At 44.7% G+C, this 24,306-nt stretch overlaps 1 protein-coding gene across 4 annotated transcripts in view; it reads left to right on the top strand.

The window, feature by feature from the left end:
• RXRA (retinoid X receptor alpha) overlaps positions 1-24,306 on the top strand; it is a 237,002-nt gene that overhangs the window by 8,297 nt on the left and 204,399 nt on the right. Inside the window, exon 1 of one of the 4 annotated variants that reach the window (XM_056537920.1) lies at positions 3,745-3,804. The exons of 1 other annotated variant lie outside the window; for it this stretch is intronic. Coding sequence is in view for 1 of the 3 variants with exons in the window: in XM_056537916.1 (XP_056393891.1) it covers positions 3,961-3,988 (28 nt within the window). In the remaining 2 variants the exon portion in view is untranslated. 2 more of the 4 variants (XM_056537916.1, XM_056537922.1) reach the window with 2 other exon arrangements.

Below are 24,306 nucleotides of genomic sequence, written 5' to 3'. Positions count from 1 at the left end.
TGTTATAAATGTTATATACAGGAGACTATGTTATACATGTTATATACAGGAGACTATGTTATAAATGTTATATACAGGAGACTATGTTATATATGTTATACATGTTACATACAGGAGACTATGTTATAAATGTTATATACAGGAGACTATGTTATATATGTTATATACAGGAGACTATGTTATACATGTTACATACAGGAGACTATGTTATATATGTTATATACAGGAGACTATGTTATATATGTTATACATGTTACATACAGGAGACTATGTTATACATGTTATATACAGGAGACTATGTTATAAATGTTATATACAGGAGACTATGTTATACATGTTATATACAGGAGACTATGTTATAAATGTTATATACAGGAGACTGTTATATATGTTATATACAGGAGACTATGTTATACATGTTATATACAGGAGACTATGTTATACATGTTATATACAGGAGACTATGTTATACATGTTATATACAGGAGACTATGTTATACATGTTACATACAGGAGACTATGTTATACATGTTACATACAGGAGACTATGTTATATATGTTACATACAGGAGACTATGTTATACATGTTACATACAGGAGACTATGTTATACATGTTACATACAGGAGACTATGTTATACATGTTACATACAGGAGACTATGTTATACATGTTACATACAGGAGACTATGTTATATATGTTATACATGTTACATACAGGAGACTGTGTTATATATGTTATACATGTTACATACAGGAGACTATGTTATATATGTTAAACATGTTACATACAGGAGACTGTGTTATATATGTTACATACAGGAGACTATGTTATATATGTTATACATGTTACATACAGGAGACTATGTTATACATGTTATATACAGGAGACTATGTTATACATGTTACATACAGGAGACTATGTTATACATGTTATATACAGGAGACTATGTTATACATGTTACATACAGGAGACTATGTTATATATGTTATACATGTTACATACAGGAGACTATGTTATATATGTTATACATGTTACATACAGGAGACTATGTTATATATGTTATACATGTTACATACAGGAGACTATGTTATATATGTTATACATGTTACATACAGGAGACTATGTTATATATGTTATACATGTTACATACAGGAGATTATATGTTATACATGTTATATACAGGAGACTATGTTATAAATGTTATATACAGGAGACTATGTTATATATGTTATATACAGGAGACTATGTTATACATGTTACATACAGGAGACTATGTTATATACAGGAGACTATGTTATATATGTTATACATGTTACATACAGGAGACTATGTTATACATGTTATATACAGGAGACTATGTTATACATGTTATATACAGGAGACTATGTTATATATGTTATATACAGGAGACTATGTTATACATGTTATATACAGGAGACTATGTTATACATGTTATATACAGGAGACTATGTTATACATGTTATATACAGGAAACTATGTTATACATGTTATATACAGGAGACTATGTTATACATGTTATATACAGGAGACTATGTTATACATGTTACATACAGGAGACTATGTTATATATGTTATACATGTTACATACAGGAGACTATTTTATACATGTTATATACAGGAGACTATGTTATACATGTTACATACAGGAGACTATGTTATACATGTTATATACAGGAGACTATGTTATACATGTTACATACAGGAGACTATGTTATAAATGTTATATACAGGAGACTATGTTATATATGTTATATACAGGAGACTATGTTATACATGTTATATACAGGAGACTATGTTATATATGTTATATACAGGAGACTATGTTATACATGTTACATACAGTAGACTATGTTATACATGTTACATACAGGAGACTATGTTATAAATGTTATATACAGGAGACTATGTTATACATGTTATATACAGGAGACTATGTTATACATGTTATATACAGGAGACTATGTTATACATGTTATATACAGGAGACTATGTTATACATGTTACATACAGGAGACTATGTTATATATGTTATACATGTTACATACAGGAGACTATTTTATACATGTTACATACAGGAGACTATGTTATATATGTTATATACAGGAGACTATGTTATACATGTTACATACAGGAGACTATGTTATACATGTTACATACAGGAGACTATGTTATACATGTTATATACAGGAGACTATGTTATACATGTTACATACAGGAGACTATGTTATAAATGTTATATACAGGAGACTATGTTATATATGTTATATACAGGAGACTATGTTATATATGTTATACATGTTACATACAGGAGACTATGTTATACATGTTATATACAGGAGACTATGTTATACATGTTATATACAGGAGACTATGTTATATATGTTATATACAGGAGACTATGTTATACATGTTATATACAGGAGACTATGTTATACATGTTATATACAGGAGACTATGTTATACATGTTATATACAGGAAACTATGTTATACATGTTATATACAGGAGACTATGTTATACATGTTATATACAGGAGACTATGTTATACATGTTACATACAGGAGACTATGTTATATATGTTATACATGTTACATACAGGAGACTATTTTATACATGTTATATACAGGAGACTATGTTATACATGTTACATACAGGAGACTATGTTATACATGTTATATACAGGAGACTATGTTATACATGTTACATACAGGAGACTATGTTATAAATGTTATATACAGGAGACTATGTTATATATGTTATATACAGGAGACTATGTTATACATGTTATATACAGGAGACTATGTTATATATGTTATATACAGGAGACTATGTTATACATGTTACATACAGTAGACTATGTTATACATGTTACATACAGGAGACTATGTTATAAATGTTATATACAGGAGACTATGTTATACATGTTATATACAGGAGACTATGTTATACATGTTATATACAGGAGACTATGTTATACATGTTATATACAGGAGACTATGTTATACATGTTACATACAGGAGACTATGTTATATATGTTATACATGTTACATACAGGAGACTATTTTATACATGTTACATACAGGAGACTATGTTATATATGTTATATACAGGAGACTATGTTATACATGTTACATACAGGAGACTATGTTATACATGTTACATACAGGAGACTATGTTATACATGTTATATACAGGAGACTATGTTATACATGTTACATACAGGAGACTATGTTATAAATGTTATATACAGGAGACTATGTTATATATGTTATATACAGGAGACTATGTTATACATGTTATATACAGGAGACTATGTTATATATGTTATATACAGGAGACTATGTTATACATGTTACATACAGTAGACTATGTTATACATGTTACATACAGGAGACTATGTTATAAATGTTATATACAGGAGACTATGTTATACATGTTATATACAGGAGACTATGTTATACATGTTACATACAGGAGACTATGTTATATATGTTATACATGTTACATACAGGAGACTATTTTATACATGTTATATACAGGAGACTATGTTATATATGTTATATACAGGAGACTATGTTATATATGTTATATACAGGAGACTATGTTATACATGTTATATACAGGAGACTATGTTATTCACACACACATGTCGGGGTCCCGGTCTGTGCAGTTGCAGGTCCCGGTCGCTGCGGTAGAGGTCGCTGCTCGCTCCCCCCCTGGCGGGGCCCCGGTTGCAGCGAGTAGTGGAGCAGGAGACACTGGGACTTTACTTACATTGTTGGTGAGTTTTGCTACAACTCGTCCGCCGCGGCCTCCCCGGCTCTGGATCCTAGCGCCCCCCGGGACCCCCCGGCCTCAGCTCCGGCCCCTGAGCGCCCTGCCCCGGACCCCCGGAGCCGTCCTTCCCTCCCTGCTGGCCGGGCATGAGTTAACAGCGATGGACACCAAGCATTTCCTGCCGCTGGGTGAGTGCATCTCTCGGCTGCCTTCTGCGGGCGCTGCGCCTAACCCCCTGCCTGCCGCCCGTGTGCTTGTGGCGCAGGCCCCGTGCTGGCCGGTGGGGGGCTCGGTGTGACTGCTCCCCTACAGCCCCGGCACATGGGCACAAGTGTGAGTGCGGCTCCGGGGCACGACCCTGGGCACTTGGGCAAAACTTCTGGTGCAGGGTCAGAGGTGAGTGCGGAGGCGGTGACCCCAATAACTCTGCCAGGTGACCCCCGGGTGCCCAGGTTGGGGGTGGAGGCATTGTGCACAGTTCACACACAGGGTTAATATAGTGGGGTTGATTGGGATGGACCCCCGGGGGCCGTCAGGTGACTTCTCCAGAGATGCCCCCTGTGCCCGGCTCCGCTTCCCCGGATTGTCTTGTGGATTGAATAGGGAGAAAATCAGTGAAAACCTCAAGGCTGACAGCTCAGAGTTGGCACCTACTACTACTACCCCCATCAGGGTGGGCACCTACAACTACTACTACCCCCATCAGGGTTGGCACCTACTACTACTACCCCCATCAGGGTTGGCACCTACTTACTACTACCCCCATCAGGGTTGGCACCTACTACTACTATTACCACCCCCATCAGGGTTGGCACCTACTACTACCCCCATCAGGGTTGGCACCTACTACTACCCCCATCAGGGTTGGCACCTACTACTACCCCCATCAGGGTTGGCACCTACTACTACCCCCATCAGGTGGGCACCTACTACTAACCCCATCAGGGTGGGCACCTACTACTACTGCCCCCATCAGGGTGGGCACCTACTACTACTGCCCCCATCAGGGTGGGCACCTACTACTACTGCCCCCATCAGGGTGGGCACCTACTACTACTGCCCCCATCAGGGTGGGCACCTACTACTGACCCCATCAGGGTGGGCACCTACTACTACCCCATCAGGGTGGCCACCTACTGCTACCCCATCAGGGTGGCCACCTACTACTACCACTCCCATCAGGGTGGCCACCTACTACTACCACTCCCATCAGGGTGGCCACCTACTACTACTACCACTCCCATCAGGGTGGGCACCTACTACTACCACTCCCATCAGGGTGGGCACCTACTACTACCACTCCCATCAGGGTGGGCACCTACTACTACCACTCCCATCAGGGTGGGCACCTACTACTACCACTCCCATCAGGGTGGGCACCTACTACTACCACTCCCATCAGGGTGGGCACCTACTACTACCCCTGTAAGGGTGGAAAACTACTACTACCCGGGTGGGCACCTACTACTACTACCCCCGTCAGGGTGGGCACCTACTACTACTACCCCTGTCAGGGTGGGCACCTACTACTACCACCCCCCTCAGGGTAAACACCTACTACTACTACTACTACCCCCGTCAGGGTGGGCACCTACTACTACCACCCCCCTCAGGGTAAACACCTACTACTACTACTACCCCCGTCAGGTTGGGCACCTACTACTACCCCCGTCAGGTTGGGCACCTACTACTACCCCCATCAGGGTGGGCACCTACTACTACCCCCATCAGGGTGGGCACTTACTGGCATCTAAAGTTAGATCAGTGGTCTACAAGCTGTGGATCTAAAGAGATTATAACTCCCACCTTCAGGACATGTTTAGAATTGTGTTTGCACAAGAACCGCAATGTAAAATATGCTAGGAGTAGTAGTTTTACAACAGTAGAAGAGACACTGCAGTTGAAGCATGCTGAGAGTTGTAGTTTCACAACATTTGGGGTACCACAGTGTTAAGAAGATGTTGTAGCTTTGCGATAGTTTGAATTCCACAATAAAGAGAACATGCTGGGAGTTGTAGTTTGTCAACAGCTGAAGAGCCACAGCAGTCAGGACACACTGCAGATTGTAGTTTCACAGTGGTCAGGGCATCCTGGGAGTTGTAGTTTCACAACAGCAGGAGAGCCACAGCTTGTAGACAGCTATTATGTATCCTGTTATATTACTGTATAGGGAACGTCATGTGACCTCGGGTGTCGATTATTCAGGAAATAGTTGATGAATAAGAACATTTTGTCTATTATTATTATTCTGATCTGTCCCCCCGGTCATGTCTGTGGGGTCTCCGCTCTGTATATGGTGATGTTCTCCCCCGGTCATGTCTGTGGGGTCTCCGCTCTGTATATAGTGATGTTCTCCCCCGGTCATGTCTGTGGGGTCTCCGCTCTGTATATAGTGATGTTCTCCCCCGGTCATGTCTGTGGGGTCTCCGCTCTGTATATTGTGATGTTCTCCCCCCTGTCATGTCTGTGGGGTCTCCGCTCTGTATATAGTGATGTTCTCCCCCGGTCATGTCTGTGGGGTCTCCGCTCTGTATATAGTGATGTTCTCCCCCCCGGTCATGTCTGTGGGGTCTCCGCTCTGTATATAGTGATGTTCTCCCCCGGTCATGTCTGTGGGGTCTCCGCTCTGTATATAGTGATGTTCTCCCCCCCGGTCATGTCTGTGGGGTCTCCGCTCTGTATATAGTGATGTTCTCCCCCCCGGTCATGTCTGTGGGGTCTCCGCTCTGTATATAGTGATGTTCTCCCCCCCCGGTCATGTCTGTTGGGTCTCCGCTCTGTATATAGTGATGTTCTCCCCCCCCCCGGTCATGTCTGTGGGGTCTCCGCTCTGTATATAGTGATGTTCTCCCCCGGTCATGTCTGTGGGGTCTCCGCTCTGTATATAGTGATGTTCTCCCCCGGTCATGTCTGTGGGGTCTCCGCTCTGTATATAGTGATGTTCTCCCCCCCCCCCCGGTCATGTCTGTGGGGTCTCCGCTCTGTATATAGTGATGTTCTCCCCCCGGTCATGTCTGTGGGGTCTCCGCTCTGTATATAGTGATGTTCTCCCCCCGGTCATGTCTGTGGGGTCTCTGCTCTGTATATAGTGATGTTCTCCCCCCTGTCATGTCTGTGGGGTCTCCGCTCTGTATATAGTGATGTTCTCCCCCCTGTCATGTCTGTGGGGTCTCCGCTCTGTATATAGTGATGTTCTCCCCCGGTCATGTCTGTGGGGTCTCCGCTCTGTATATAGTGATGTTCTCCCCCCCGGTCATGTCTGTGGGGTCTCCGCTCTGTATATAGTGATGTTCTCCCCCCCGGTCATGTCTGTGGGGTCTCCGCTCTGTATATAGTGATGTTCTCCCCCCCCCCGGTCATGTCTGTGGGGTCTCCGCTCTGTATATAGTGATGTTCTCCCCCCGGTCATGTCTGTGGGGTCTCCGCTCTGTATATAGTGATGTTCTCCCCCCGGTCATGTCTGTGGGGTCTCCGCTCTGTATATAGTGATGTTCTCCCCCCGGTCATGTCTGTGGAGGTCTACGCTCTGTATATAGTGATGTTCTCCCCCCGGTCATGTCTGTGGGGTCTACGCTCTGTATATAGTGATGTTCTCCCCCCGGTCATGTCTGTGGGGTCTACGCTCTGTATATAGTGATGTTCTCCCCCCGGTCATGTCTGTGGGGTCTCCGCTCTGTATATAGTGATGTTCTCCCCCCGGTCATGTCTGTGGGGTCTCCGCTCTGTATATAGTGATGTTCTCCACCCGGTCATGTCTGTGGGGTCTCCGCTCTGTATATAGTGATGTTCTCCACCCGGTCATGTCTGTGGGGTCTCCGCTCTGTATATAGTGATGTTCTCCCCCCGGTCATGTCTGTGGGGTCTCCGCTCTGTATATAGTGATGTTCTCCCCCCGGTCATGTCTGTGGGGTCTCCGCTCTGTATATAGTGATGTTCTCCACCCGGTCATGTCTGTGGGGTCTCCGCTCTGTATATAGTGATGTTCTCCCCCGGTCATGTCTGTGGGGTCTCCGCTCTGTATATGGTGATGTTCTCCCCCGGTCATGTCTGTGGGGTCTCCGCTCTGTATATGGTGATGTTCTCCCCCCGGTCATGTCTGTGGGGTCTCCGCTCTGTATATGGTGATGTTCTCCCCCCTGTCATGTCTGTGGGGTCTCCGCTCTGTATATAGTGATGTTCTCCCCCCGGTCATGTCTGTGGGGTCTCCGCTCTGTATATAGTGATGTTCTCCCCCCTGTCATGTCTGTGGGGTCTCCGCTCTGTATATGGTGATGTTCTCCCCCGGTCATGTCTGTGGGGTCTCCGCTCTGTATATAGTGATGTTCTCCCCCGGTCATGTCTGTGGGGTCTCCGCTCTGTATATAGTGATGTTCTCCCCCCGGTCATGTCTGTGGGGTCTCCGCTCTGTATATAGTGATGTTCTCCCCCCGGTCATGTCTGTGGGGTCTCCGCTCTGTATATAGTGATGTTCTCCCCCCGGTCATGTCTGTGGGGTCTCCGCTCTGTATATAGTGATGTTCTCCCCCCTGGTCATGTCTGTGGGGTCTCCGCTCTGTATATAGTGGTCTTTTCTTTGCACTCAGACTCTAGGGAAGATTTATCAAAACCTGTGCAGAGTAAAGTTGTCCATAGCAACCAATCACATCGCTTCTTTCATTTTGCAGAGGCCTTGTTAACAATGAAAGAAGCGATGTGATTGGTAGCTATGGACAGCATTACCTCTGCACAGGTTTTGATAAATCTCCCCTAGAGTCCAGATGTTTCGGTGGGATTTCGCGGCACGTTTCGCGGGCTGGACTCTCGGTGGCCGCAGGTTTCCAGGTAACAATTTGCTGTTATTGGGAAACACTCAGTACAAGTTTTGTTACTTTTCCTTTTTTTCTGGTTGTTTTTGCTCTTTGATCTCAGATTTTGAACCTTATATTTAGTGTAAATATTGCATCAATTATTATTGTTGGATATTCCCGATCTGCGCAATCGTATGTGATGTCATAATATTATGCCCCTGAATTCGCCTGCAAATAACATTGAAGTCAAAGGATGCTGTTTGTTGTTTATTTGAGATATTTTTTTCCATTAAATTAGAGAGGAAACCTCTTTGAGGTGATCACCCATGGGTTGGTCTTCTAAAAGAATGAGTAATAAATATTGAACTAAAAATCGGCACCAGAAAATGTGGTCTGGGTAAGGGGGCGGTCTTTGTAAGGGGGCGGTCTTTGTAAGGGGGCGGTATTTGTAAGGGGGTGGTCTTTACAAGGAAGTTGTCTTTAGAGAGATTTTTCTGTATCTTTTTTTTTCTTGTTAAAAAGTAAGAAACGTGTGAAGGAGACGCCTAACGTGGCTTCCAACATGGCGTCAGCCTGAGGAAGGACGTCAGAACTGTGCTATAATTGTGGAGTATTCACATGCGGCAGATTTGTTGCAGACATTTCTGCAGCTGTCTACTTAGGAGAAGGGCCTGTGAAATCCGTACACTCGCTGTAGAAACCATACCGATTAGATGATCAGTCACCGAAAATTCTGCAAATTCTGCCCTGTGTGAACAGACCAGATGACGGAATAGGATCGAAAAACAAAGTGGTAGCTGCAGATTTTGGGCTTCTTACAGTGAGATTCTATAGCCTGACACCCAAGTGTATATATCTCCTCCTCCCTGACACCCAAGTGTATGTATCTCCTCCCTGACACCCAATTGTTTAAATCTCCTCCCTGACACCTGAGTGTTTATATCTCCTACTCCCTGACACTTCACTATATATATATATATATATATATATATATATATATATATATATATAAACATTTCCTCCTCTTTGATACCTTAGTGCATATCTCTCCTCCTCCCTGACACCTGGGTGTATATATCTCCACCTCCCTGACACCTGGGTGTATACATCTCCACCTCCCTGACACCTGAGTGTATAAAGCTCCTCCTTCCTGACACATGGGTGTATATATCTCCACCTCCCGGATACCCGGGTGTATATATCTCCTCCTCCCTTACACCCGGGTGTATATATCTCCACCACCCTGACAACTGAGTGTATATATCTCCACCTCCCTGACACATGAGTGTATATATCTCCACCTCCCTGACACATGAGTGTATATATCTCCACCCCCCTGACACATGAGTGTATATATCTCCACCTCCCTGATACCCGGGTGTATATATCTCCACCTCCCTTACACCCGGGTGTATATATCTCCACCTCCCTGACACCTGAGTGTATATATCTCCACCTCCCTGACACATGAGTGTATATATCTCCACCTCCCTGATACCCGGGTGTATATATCTCCACCTCCCTTACACCCGGGTGTATATATCTCCACCTCCCTGACACCTGAGTGTATATATCTCCACCTCCCTGATACCCGGGTGTATATATCTCCTCCTCCCTTACACCCGGGTGTATATATCTCCACCTCCCTGATACCCGGGTGTATATATCTCCACCTCCCTGACACCTGAGTATATATATCTTCACCTCCCTGACACCTGAGTGTATATATCTCCACCTCCCTGACACTTGAGTGTATATATCTTCACCTCCTTGACACTTGAGTGTATATATCTTCACCTCCTTGACACCTGAGTATATATATCTTCACCTCCCTGACACCTGGGTGTATATATCTCCTCTTTCCTGACACCTGGGTGTATATATCTTCGCCTCCCTGACACCTGAGTGTATATATCTTCACCCCCCTGACACCTGAGTATATATATCTTCACCTCCCTGACACCTGAGTGTATATATCTTCACCTCCCTGACACCTAAGTGTATATATCTCCACCCCCCTGACACCTGAGTATATATATCTCCACCTCCCTGACACCTGAGTGTATATATCTCTACCCCCCTGACACCTGAGTGTATATATCTCCACCTCCCTGACACCTGAGTGTATATATCTCCACCTCCTTGACACCTGAGTATATATATCTTCACCTCCCTGACACCTGGGTGTATATATCTCCTCCTTCCTGACACCTGGGTGTATATATCTCCTCCTTCCTGACACCTGGGTGTATATATCTCCACCTCCCTGATACCCGGGTGTATATATCTCCACCTCCCTGACACCTGAGTATATATATCTTCACCTCCCTGACACCTGAGTGTATATATCTCCACCTCCCTGACACCTGAGTGTATATATCTCCACCTCCCTGACACTTGAGTGTATATATCTTCACCTCCTTGACACCTGAGTATATATATCTTCACCTCCCTGACACCTGGGTGTATATATCTCCTCTTTCCTGACACCTGGGTGTATATATCTTCGCCTCCCTGACACCTGAGTGTATATATCTTCACCCCCCTGACACCTGAGTATATATATCTTCACCTCCCTGACACCTGAGTGTATATATCTTCACCTCCCTGACACCTAAGTGTATATATCTCCACCCCCCTGACACCTTAGTATATATATCTCCACCTCCCTGACACCTGAGTGTATATATCTCCACCCCCCTGACACCTGAGTATATATCTCCACCTCCCTGACACCTGAGTGTATATATCTCCACCTCCCTGACACCTGAGTGTATATATCTCCACCTCCTTGACACCTGAGTATATATATCTCCTCCTTCCTGACACCTGGGTGTATATATCTCCTCCTTCCTGACACCTGGGTGTATATATCTCCACCTCCCTGACACCTGAGTGTATATATCTCCACCTCCCTGACACCTGAGTGTATATATCTCCACCTCCTTGACACCTGAGTATATATCTCCTCCTTCCTGACACCTGGGTGTATATGTCTCCTCCTTCCTGACACCTGGGTGTCTTCCCTGACTGCCGAGTATATAGCCCTGGCAGTAGTTGTGGTTGAGGAGACATATACTTGGTGGAGTGCACTTCTTTGCAGTTGTCTGATAATCCAGAATATCTCCTTGTCCGGAATCTTCTGTATCAGGTCTCATTGATGCCGGATTAGATGAATTTTCTTGTTCTGGACTAATCTATATGTTCGCTGTATGTTTTTCCTCCCGGTATAGGACGCTGGATCGGCCAATAGCTTAACTTTCCAGTTTATACGGTTGCGCTTGAAAAAAAAAAAAAAAAAGGGAAAACTGAAAGTAGCGTCTCCAGTTACTTTCTGTGCCGACCTGTGCCAGAAGTAATGTGATCGCGGCCGATCGTCTCAAGTGCTGCTTATAGAAAGTCACCGCAGCCTCGGAATATCCGTGCTCTTCTTTCTGTCTGAATTATTTAGTTTTGTTTTTTCTTCTTCGTCTTTTGGTCCTTTCCCTGTATGGCTAAATGCGGAGCGTTACCATCTGAGCCCGCGGTAAAGGTTCTGCTGTCACCGGAGGAGGACCCGAGCGTGCCAAGACTTCAATCAAACGCCTCACGCAATGGATCACGTTGCTTTTCGACAGCTCCGTGTCCTATCGCTCGTCACCCGTATAAATAAAGTATTAATGGTTTGTAATACCAGCAGGGACCTCGATAAACATGTCGCATTCTGCCGCCCCTCTCACTTACTCTAATGATACTTTCCACGTTCGTATTTAGCGAACAATGATGTCGCCGTTGTATAGGATTATCTGCTGCACTATTTGATAAGGGAACCATTGCCGGCCAGTGACCACTGATTGTCCTCCTAAAAGTAGCCTCTACCCCTTTCTGATCTAATAGGAAACGATCACTCTGCTCATCCAGAGCTGACTGGTTCATAAATAGAATGACGTGACTACAGTAAAGACTGACACATGCATGTGAGGAGTAGTAAGTGAAGGTTACTCTAAAGCAGTGTTTCCTGTCCGGGCATGCTGGGAGTTGTAGTTTTGCAATAGCTGGAGGCACACTGGTTGGGAAACACTGCTGTAGAGAACAGTCTAAAGATGTGGTCTTCAATCCTTTGCAGTCCAGATGTTGCAAGACTACAACCCCCAGCATGCCCTGACAGACACCCTCTTACATATTAGAGCAGTGTTCCCCATTCTATGCCTCTTAAGCTATTGCAAAACTACAACCCCCAGCATGCCCTGACAGACATCCCCCATATTAGAGCACCATTCCCTAATCTATGCCTCTCCAGCTGTTAAACAACTACAACTCCCAGCATGCCCTGACAGATACACCCCCATACACAGAGCAGTGTTCCCCAATATTTCCTCTTCTGCTATTGAAAAACTACAACTCCCAGCATGCGCTGACAGACCCTTTACCCATTAGACCAGTGTTTCCCAATGTACGCCTCTTCAGCTGTTAAAAAAAAACTACAATTACCAGCATGCCCGGACATCCAAATGCTTGCTGGGAGTTGTGGTTTTGCAACGGCTGAAAGAGCCACTGTTTGGGGAACACTGGAAAACGTATATTTTCGGGGAGCTTTTTTTGTTTTCAGGAGAATGCTGTAGAATCTGTCAGCCCTGGTGCTTTCATCTGGACTTGGCAGCGCCTCCGGATTTAGCATGAGGTGTAGGTTAGCACAACGTAAAGCGTCCAGCCTATATAGGGCACATTCGCTCTCGCCCGTATAATTTTTCGTGTCTGTAATACAAATATTTGAGATTTCTTTTTTTTTTTTTAGCTCTTGTGGTTGAGGGAAGCGTCGCGGGGATCTGGCGGTGAGCTGAGGAGCTTTATGGGATTAGTACGAGGTGAAGCGGCTCCGATGAAGGGTCCAGGCGTGTATCCTGATTCTAGATGGCCGCAGAGGTCTGTTAGGAATACGTAGTATGGCGATACCGGAGTTGCGCCATATTATATTGATGCTGCTGTATCCCGAGCGATTAGCGCTAAGCGATTTACGTGAAGTGAGCGGCGTGGCTCGCTTGTCTCATATTCTTGTCCTGCTGTATGAGGGCTTATCCACACTTCACAGACTTTCCAAAAACACAATAATGTCGAACGTTACATTTCTGAAGCGGATTATGGTAAATCGCACTTACTACGGCCATATACATATATACAGACAATCCCAGGAATGGAAACTTAGTCTAGGATTCCCTACATCCACCCTACAGAGTCCCCCATTAACCTGTGATAACTGCAACGTTTGCAAGACTACAACTCCCATCGTGCCCATTGGGGTGGGAGATGTATCATTGCAACAGCTGGAGAGACACAGGTTAGGGATCGCTGCTCTTATGTTTATGGGGGTCTGTCAGGGCATGGTGAGAGTTGTAGTATTGCAACCACTGAGGAGCCTCAGGTTGGTAAATGCTGTACTAATGTGTATAATGGGTCTGTCAGGGCAGGATGGGAGTTGTAGTTGTTCTACAGCTGGAGAGCCATAGGGTGAATCCTGTTCTAATGTGTATGGAAGGTGTTTGTTGGGGCAGGATGGGAGTTGTAGTTGTTCTACAGCTGGAGAGCCATAGGGTGAATCCTGCTCTATGGAAGGGGCCTGTTGGGGCAACCGATGTGAAGCCACCGATTGGGGAACACTGTACTAATGTGTATCGGGGGTCTGTCAGTGCATGGTGAGAGTAGTAGTTCTACAACAAGCTTGTTTTCCAATATGGCTGCTGACATTAGTATTTAATATCGTGACCTCTGATTCCATAGCGGACGGTGGTTCACGTTGCTGTACACAGAGCGGCCGAACCCGTGCGTAATAGAGGAGGGGACGGGCGGACTTTTGCCTCGCACACATGAAAAAAAAAAAGAGTCCAGGGTTCAAGTCGGTCCTGTCTGTTCAGCGACCTGTAGAAGCAGCCATTATTAACCCTTGCCATGCTGAATACTGCACTGAGCAGAACTGTCGTCTCCGGCGGATCCAGAGGGGATTATTCTCATTCCCCTCTCAGGGTTTATATATTTTATTTTCTATACAATCTCCAGAATGGCATTATTTCAGCATTTTGGATGGAATCGGTCTGACGTAGAAGGCGACCTTAGGAATCAGCGACCGAGTGTTGGTTTCTCCAACAAAGAAGACGCACTGGCCCAGATCTATCAATGTGTCGGAGAGGAAAATTGCCTGATCTGCCCATAGCAACCAATCGCAGCTCTTTGGTTGCTATGGACAAACCAGACCGTTTCCGTCTCCGTCATATTGGAGGGGTATCCTGGAGGTGTAATCCAATATTAAGATTGCCATGTAACCTGCTGGATTTTATAGTGGCAAAACTACAACTCCCAGCATGCCCAGACAGCCTAGATCAGTGGTCTCCAAACTGCGGACCTCCTGGATAGTGCAAAACTACAACTCACAGCATGCCCGGACAGCCTAGATCAGTGGTCTCCAAACTGCGGACCTCCCGGATAGTGCAAAACTACAACTCCCAGCATGCCCAGACAGCCCAGATAAGTGATCTCCAAACTGTGGACCTCCCAGATGGTGCAAAACTACAACTCCCAGCATGCCCAGACATCCTAGATCAGTGGTCTCCAAACTGCAGACCTCCCAAATGGTGCAAAACTACAACTCCCAGCATGCCCAGACAGCCTAGATCAGTGGTCTCCAAACTGCGGACCTCCCAAATGGTGCAAAACTACAACTCCCTGCATGCCCAGACATCCTAGATCAGTGGTCTCCAAACTGCAGACCTCCCAGATGGTGCAAAACTACAACTCCCAGCATGCCCGGACAGCCATTGGCTGTCCGGGCATGCTGGGAGTTGTAGTTTTGCAACAGCTGGAAGCCCCTTGGTTGGAATACACTGGTCTATCATGTATTGTTACAGCAATAATAAGACTGACCAATATGACCGGATCTTCATTGATTGTGACCACCTTAAAGGGGATCTCTAGCACCAGACTTGTCCCCCATACGTCACTCGGTGAGGACCTGTCTCCGGCCCGACTCTCCCCGTACATTGCGTAACTGGAAATCAGCGACTTCCCATTTGTGGTCACCATAATAAATATTTAACTAAATAACATTTGACAGATTGCCAGCTCTTCTGCCGGTGTCTCCTTAGCCATGTGCAGCGTAGTGGGAGAACCTGCTTAATATTTCCACACAGGTGGCAGCTACCGAAATGCAGCTGCTGCAGAACCTCTTATCCCAGAAATCCTGTTGCAGTAAAGGGATTCAGGAGATAGACTGCTTCACAACAGACCTCGGGGGGGAGCTGGGGGTGCAGCCTGTGCTCACTAACCTCTTACACGTAGCATTGCATCATGGGAGGATCTATAGTTTGTCTACTTAAGGACACGTTCACACGTACGCAGATTTAATGCGCAGGATTTTCTGCTGCAGATTTCTATATAAACTAAATGACTGAGCACCGCTTCTAATCTGCAGTTACAAATCCTGCGCAGGATCCTGTATGTGTGAACGTACCATAAAGCTCTGACATCGGGTGAGGAATGGTTTAAGGCAGGGGTCTCAAACTGGTGGCCCTCCAGATGTTGCAAAACTCCCAGCATTCCCGGTTTAAGGGGTTTAGCCAAAGACTTATCACCTATCCATAGGACAGAAGTATCTGATCGCTGGCGAAACTCTCAATAGTGTCCCCCAATGTGATTGAAGCGACAGAGTGTGTGCTTGACTGCTGCTTCAGGACCCCATTCCTGTGATTGGAGGGGATCCCAGTCACTGTATAGATGCTTGTCATCCTACAAGGTGGCTTCGGCCATCAGGTATTCCTCCCATCTGCCCTTGCACATGCACACTGGACTTGGTCGAGCGTGCATTTGGGCAAAGGAGCATAAGCCAGATAATTTTTGTCCCCTGCAGACCCCTCTGGGGTGAAACCTGCCGGGTTTAAGCCTCTTAGAACAGTCAAGATAATGGCATTCTATTGGCCAATGGACTAGCCTATAGACTATATTCTGTCCACCCTATGATGTCTGCTTCCAACATAATGCAGGCGGGAAAGGCACAAGTATATAGGTATAATGCAGCGGTCTCCAAACTGTGGACCTCCACCTACTGAAAAGCCAAAAGGCATGCTGGGAGTTGTAGTTTAGAAACCAATGGAGGACCACAATTTATATACCATTGATATAGTGCAATGCTCCCTAAACATTGCAAAATCACAATTCCCATCATGCCCTGCAACAAAAGATCTCAGGAAAACCACTGATATAGTGCAACTTTATCTAACATGTGACTACCCAGCAGTTATAGCAAATAAATAATTCCCATCATGCCAGGAAGACTTGCAGAGAACACTGGGAGTTGTAGTTTTTCAGCTGATGGCGAGCCACAGGTGGGGGAACACTGATTGGATAAATTGGAGGGGACTTAATGGGACTTATCTCCGAACTGTGGCCCTCCAGATGGTGCAAAACTACAACTCCCAGCATGCCGTTAGCTGTCCAGGAATGCTGGGAGTTGTAGATTTGTACCATCTGGAGGACCACAGTTTGGAGACCACCGGCCTATAGAATTCAGTGAGGTCTGCACTGTGGAGTTTATAATAAGGGCCAATAACCCTCAACATCCTCTATAACAGTGGTCTTCAACCTGCGGACCTCCAGATGTTGCAAAACTACAACTCCCAGCATGCCCGGACAGCCGCTGGCTGTCCGGGCATGCTGGGAGTTGTAGTTTTGCAACATCTGGAGGTCCGCAGGTTGAAGACCACTGCTCTATAATGACCCAGCTGGGCCCCTCCCTGTCCTAAACCCCAGTGCTTGATGTTAAATATAAATTTATATATATAAATGTAGAAATCGTGCAGTCAGAGCCTTAGATTGTGTTTTATGTGTTTTCTATTTTGTCTTGAGAACAGAGAAGTGTTTTAGAGAGTTTTGGGTTCCAGGACGGAGCTGTGATTTATTTTTATTTTTTTATATATATATATTTTTTTTTCGTGCATTGGTGACTAAACTTGTGAAGCGTCCGGGAGGAGAGATTTTGCTGCTATAAAACTTTCAGGCTTTTGTGTGATCAGGAAGAGGTGCGGTTTAGTGGTTAAAGCAGAGTCTTGTGACTCCGGAGCTCGCAGCTTCTTGCGGAGGGACGGCCGAGCGTTTAAAGGCGCAGTGCCTCCACATTGAGGACATTCCACCGTTTCCTGTTTGTGCCTTTTTTGGGGTTGACACTACTGCGATGTCCATTGCCTTTCGGACACTCTTGTCCTTAGTGGCAGGTTCACGGTGAAGGTCGATGAAACATCCTGACACCACAAGAGAAGACGATATACCAAAAAGCGCACACCCACTATTCGTGTACAATCAGAAAATATACTTTATTACAATTTTCACATAGAGGATAAAGCAGACAAGGACACTTAAAGCCATCTAAAAGACCCAAAGGCCCCCCAAAAGACGGGGGGGGGGGGGGAGGAGACCACTCCCGGGGCACCTGCTAAATCAAGACGTAGATATTACAATGGTCCCAATAGCCCAGAAACATTAATCACAGAATAAATAAAGTGCAAATCACATATTAAAGGGGTATTCCAGGAAAAAAACTTGTTTTTATATATCAACTGGTTCCAGAAAGTTAAACAGATTTGTAAATTACTTCTATTAAAAAATCTTAATCCTTTCAGTACTTATGAGCTTCTGAAGTTAAGGTTGTTCTTTTCTGTCTAAGTGCTCTCTGATGACAAGTGTCTCGGGAAACGCCCAGTTTAGAAGCAAATCCCCATAGCAAACCTCTTCTAAACTGGGCGGTTCCCGAGACACGTGTCATCAGAGAGCACTTAGACAGAAAAGAACAACCTTAAATTCAGAAGCTCATAAGTACTGAAAGGATTAAGATTTTTTTAATAGAAGTAATTTACAAATCTGTTTAACTTTCTGGAGCCAGTTGATATATAAAAACAAGTTTTTTCCTGGATAACCCCTTTAAAGCCATCTAAAAGACCCAAAGGCCCCCCAAAAGATGGGGGGGGGGGGGGGGGGGGAGACCACTCCCGGGGCACCTGCTAAATCAAGACATAGATATTACAATGGTCCCAATAGCCCAGAAACATTAATCACAGAATAAATAAAGTGCAAATCACATATTAAAGGGGTATTCCAGGTAAGAAAACTATATATATATATATATATATATATATATATATATATACGGTATATATATAAATCAACTGGCTCCAGAAAGTTAAACAGATTTGTAAATTACTTCTATTAAAAAATCTTAATCCTTCCAATAATTATCAGCTGCTGAAGTTGAGTTGTTGTTGTTTTCTGTCTGGCAACAGTGCTCTCTGCTGACATCTCTGCTTGTCTCGGGAACTGCACAGAGTAGAAGAGGTTTGCTATGGGGATTTGCTTCTAAACTGGGCGGTTCCCGAGACACATGTCATCAGAGAGCACTTAGACAGAAAAGAACAACTCTGTTACATCATCTCATAAGAACTGGAAGGATTAAGATTTTTTGAAGTAATTTACAAATCTGTTTTACTTTCTGGAGCCAGTTAATATATATAATTTTTTTTCCTGGAATACCCCTTTAACTATCCTCAGTTTGAAGACGATCCAGGGGGGCACTTGAGGGGTTATCCGTCATCTGTTGGCTATCGCCCTACTTCTCCATATCCAATGAGGTTGTATTTATTGTTTACAGGCCTAATATCATTATCATCTTCAAACTGAGGAACGTTAATATGTGATTTGTACTTTATTTATTCTGTGATTAATGTTTCTGGGCTATTGGGACCATTGTAATATCTATGTCTTGATTTAGCAGGTGCCCCGGGAGTGGTCTCCCCCCATCTTTTGGGGGTCCCCCCTGTTGTGTAGTGGCCTTTGGGTCTTTTAGATGGCTTTAAGTGTCCTTGTCTGCGTTATCCTCTATGTGAAAATTGTAATAAAGTATATTTTCTAATTGTACGTGAATAGTGGGTGTGCGCTTTTTGGTATATCGTCTTCTCTTGTGGTGTAATGTTAGTTTACTGATATACACTGTGGCACCCGAGTGATTATTGTTGCTGAGCCGCATGAGGTTGTATACGATGAACCATCCTGATCTGCATTTGGTTTCTCTTTGGCAGCTTCAGATGCACCTTCCTCCCATAATTCCATGCTCTGCACCATAACCCTTTTGTCTATGGAGCCTATGGCATTTATATTAAGTCTATGGAGCCTATGGCATTTGTATTATGTCTATGGAGCCTATAGCATTTATATTATGTCTATGGAGCCTATGGCATTTGTATTATGTCTATGGAGCCTATAGCATTTATATTATGTCTATGGAGCCTATGGCATTTGTATTATGTCTATGGAGCCTATAGCATTTATATTATGTCTATGGAGCCTATGGCAGTTGTATTATTTCTATGGAGCCTATGGTATTTGTATTATTTCTATGGAGCCTATGGTATTTGTATTATGTCTATGGAGCCTATGGCATTTGTATTATGTCTATGGAGACTGTGGTATTTGTATTATTTCTATGGAGCCTATGGTATTTGTATTATGTCTATGGAGCCTATGGCATTTGTATTATGTCTATGGAGCCTATGGCATTTATATTATGTCTATGGAGCCTATGGCATTTGTATTATGTCTATGGAGCCTATGGCATTTGTATTATGTCTATGGAGCCTATGGCATTTGTATTATGTCTATGGAGCCTATGGCATTTGTATTATGTCTATGGAGCCTATGGCATTTGTATTATGTCTATGGAGCCTATGGCATTTGTATTAAGTCCATGGAGCCTATAGCATTTGTATTATGTCTATGGAGCCTATGACATTTGTATTATGTCTATGGAGCCTATGGCATTTGTATTATGTCTATGGAGCCTATAGCATTTGTATTATGTCTATGGAGACTGTGGCATTTGTATTATGTCTATGGAGCCTATAGCATTTGTATTATGTCTATGGAGCCTATAGCATTTGTATAGTCTATGGAGCCTATGGCCTTTGTATTATGTCTATGAAGACTATGACATGTTTATTATGTATATGGAGCCTATAGCATTTGTATAGTCTATGGAGCCTATGGCCTTTGTATTATGTCTATGGCATTAGTATTATGTCTATGGAGCCCATAGCATTTGTATTATGGCCCTGACTTTCATGGAGGCTAAAACACTGTATATCACATAGTGCTGTCCGACCTGTGGCCCCCCCAGCTGTTTCACAACTACAACTCCCAGCTGTTGTAGTGTTGTAGTTCTGCTGTGGAGCCTAGGGTTGTGGGACCATTGGTCTTCGAGGCTTTAGCTGGTTATTAGGCCGTAGGTGACAAAAGATCTTAATGTCTGTGTTTTAGCGTCCTGAGCTGATCTTTGGAGCCAGTTTACAGCAATACTCTGCGGCGCCCCCTGTGGCATGTACGCACCCGCGTAAAGAGATAAATTTCTGTGACCAATTGATTTACGTGTTGTCTAGACGGTTTCTTGTGATGATATTCTTTCTCTTTGGGAGTTAAGGATAGTGCTGGGGGTCCCTCTCTACAGAAGAATGTGTACAAATAGATAGCCCCGGTATATAGGGGGTCTCCACCACCTCCTGACGTCTCCTGTGATCCCCGGAGTGATCAGCTGTGATCTGTGAGGACTCGGCGCCTGGTGGGTTTTGATGTTGTGATTTTTGCTATTTCTATGTGGGGGTCTTCGCTTGGCTTTATCTTTATGTCAGCATATAAAGACTGGGGAGGAAATCATTCCTGTTTAAAGGGGTCATCTGGGCAGCCCTGAGAGTGGGTAGTTAAAAAGAAACAAAAAAAAAACCCACATACTTATCCTCCTCGCTCCTGCATCACCACCAGTATTACAATGCTGCGGTCCATGCTGTCTGGCACTTCCAGGTTTGGGAATGTGATGTCATCAGTTCAGGAGGCGGGACACTGCTGACATCACATCCCCGGACCTGGCAGCGGTGCACGACACTGTAATAATGGTGGTGGTGCCTTGATAACCCCTTTAATACTGCATTTGGCCTTTACCCCAGTCATTGATGTAATCCGTCTCTAGTCCTCATGTTTTCTCACATATTATATTCATTTTACATCACCCTTTTACCATCCTACTTTTTTTGGTTGTATCTATTGACTGCCATTGAGTAATCACATCCAACACATGCATCAGTTTGATCCGCATCCGATTTTTCACAATTTTATGTCGGGGGTAAATTCGTGGTTGACCACGATTTTTTTACCCAGATTCAAAATCGGATTGAAATTGTGTCCAATTTTTTGATTATTATGGTCTATAGTCTTTTTTTTTTTGCTTTTTCTGACCAGAAATTTCCATTTTCGAACTACAAATGTCGAATTTTGGACAGCTGGGGAACACTGCCCTAGGTGATGCCATTGCAGCCACAAGTTGTCAGGGCATGCTGGGAGTTTTGCAATCACTAGAGAACTGCAAGTTTGGGAACAATGCTCTAGATCAGTGTTTCCCAACCAGGGTGCTTCCAGCTGTTGCAAAACTACAACTACCAGCATGCCCCGACAGCCAGTATGCCTCCAGTTGTTGCAAAATTTCAACCCCCAGCATGCCGGAGTTGTAGTTTTGCAACAGCTGGAGGCACCTTGGATGGAAAACGCTGCTGTAGATAATACCATTGCAGCCAACAGCTGTCCGAGCATACTGGGAGTTGTAGTTTTGAAACAGCTGGAGGAACCTTGGATGGAAAACACTGCTGTAGATGATACCATTGCAGCCACAGGTTTTCAGGGCATGCTACAAGTTGTAGTTTTGCAACAGCTGGAGGCACCTTGGTTGGAAAACACTGATACCATTGCAGTCGGGCATTCTGGGAGTTGTAGTTTAGAAACAGCTGGAGGCACCTTGGTTGGGAAATACTGCTGTAGATGAAACAACCATTGCAGCCACAGGTTGTCAGGGCATGCTGGGAGTTGTAGTTTAGAAACAACTTGAGTCACCTTGGTTGGGAAACACTGCTGTAGATGAAACTATTGCAGCCGCAGGTTGACGGGGCATGCTGGGAGTTGTAGTTTTGCACACGTTGCTTATATTACCTATAGTTTTATAATCCTCTACACCACTGCCATTGTATTTCTTAGCACATATAATAGTTTTCGTGCTGGTATAAAGGCTTAATTTTCCCGTAGCGCCGTTTACATCGCTATCCAATCGTTTACGGCAGCTTCTTCTTAATCACGTATAGCGTACACGCTTAATGGCTCTTCTCTGCCAGACGCTTCTTTCATTCCAATAAGTGGCGCACTAACCTTTTGCTTCTTCACCCACGGTCGGATTGTCTAGAAACAACTCACCTTCTCCTTCTGTGAGGTTGGTAGACGATTTGCGCATATCGCCATCCTCGTAATTGTCTCGCGCTTTTGTTCCACAGCCTATTTGTGAAGATGCAAAATGGAATTAATTGCCTTTATTTTCAGTTTCTTTCTTCATGTATTTATCCGCCGGACTATTCTCGGAAGGAATGTGAGGTGCTCGGAATTCTTTGTAGATTCTTTTCTTTTTCTCTTTTTGTTCATTGTAGACGTTCATCCATTCACCGCATACGGGAGGAAATGTTCAATGCCGCCGTATTCATTCATCTGGACGGTTCTCAGGACTAGATGAGACCTTCTCTGTACAATTACTGAAAGCGTAGGTGGAGCGTCCGGCTGGCAGTGCCTCCATGGCATTCTTATATGTAATCTGTAGATCTAATATTTAATATAGTTTTTGATAAGTAATTCATTGTGGGCGGAGTGCTCGAGGACACACATGCTCAGTCACTGTCCCATCCATTTGATGAGCTGAGTCCTGGATAACACACATGCTCAGTCACTGTCCCATCCATCTGATGAGCTGAGTGCTGGAGGACACACATGCTCAGTCACTGTCCCCTCCACCTGATGGGCTGAGTGCTGGAGGACACACATGCTCAGTCCCTGTCCACCTGATGAGCTTAGTACTGGAGGACACACATGCTCAGTTATGTCCCTGTCCATCTGATGAGCTGAGTGCTGGAGGACACACATGCTCAGTCACTGTCCCCTCCACCTGATGGGCTGAGTGCTGGATGACACTCATGCTCAGTCACTGTCCCATCCACCTGATGCACTGAGTGCTGGAGGACACACATGCTCAGTCCCTGTCCACCTGATGAGCTTAGTACTGGAGGACACACATGCTCAGTTACGTCCCTGTCCACCTGATGGGCTGAGTGCTGGAGGACACACATGCTCAGTCACTGTCCCCATCCACCTGATAAGCTGTGTGTTCAAGGACACACATGCTCAGTCCCTGTCCACCTGATGAGCTTAGTGCTGGAGGACACACATGCTCAGTCACTGTCCACCTGATGGGCTCAGTGCTGGAGGACACACATGCTCAGTCACTGTCCCCATCCACCTGATAAGCTGTGTGTTCAAGGACACACATGCTCAGTCACTGTCCACCTGATGAGCTGAGTGCTGGAGGACACACATGCTCAGTCACTGTCCCCTCCACTTGATGGGCTGAGTGCTGGAGGACACACATGCTCAGTCACTGTCCCTGTCCACCAGCCTTTGGCTGTCCGGGCATGCTGGGAGTTGTAGTTTTGTAACAGCTGGAGGCCCCCTGTTTGGGAAACGCTGGCCTAGAGTTTATATACTCACAGTTCTGCTGGGCGCTCTGGTGCGTCTTTTTATTCAACCCCTCCGGCGCGACCCGACTCTAGTGGTTGAACGTTCCCTTTGACGGCAAAGTA

Source organism: Hyla sarda, chromosome 9 (genome assembly GCF_029499605.1).
Source record: "Hyla sarda isolate aHylSar1 chromosome 9, aHylSar1.hap1, whole genome shotgun sequence".
Classification (NCBI taxonomy): domain Eukaryota; kingdom Metazoa; phylum Chordata; class Amphibia; order Anura; family Hylidae; genus Hyla; species Hyla sarda.
The sequence above is the reverse complement of the archived record's forward strand: the minus strand, read 5'-3'. Positions and strand labels throughout refer to the sequence as shown.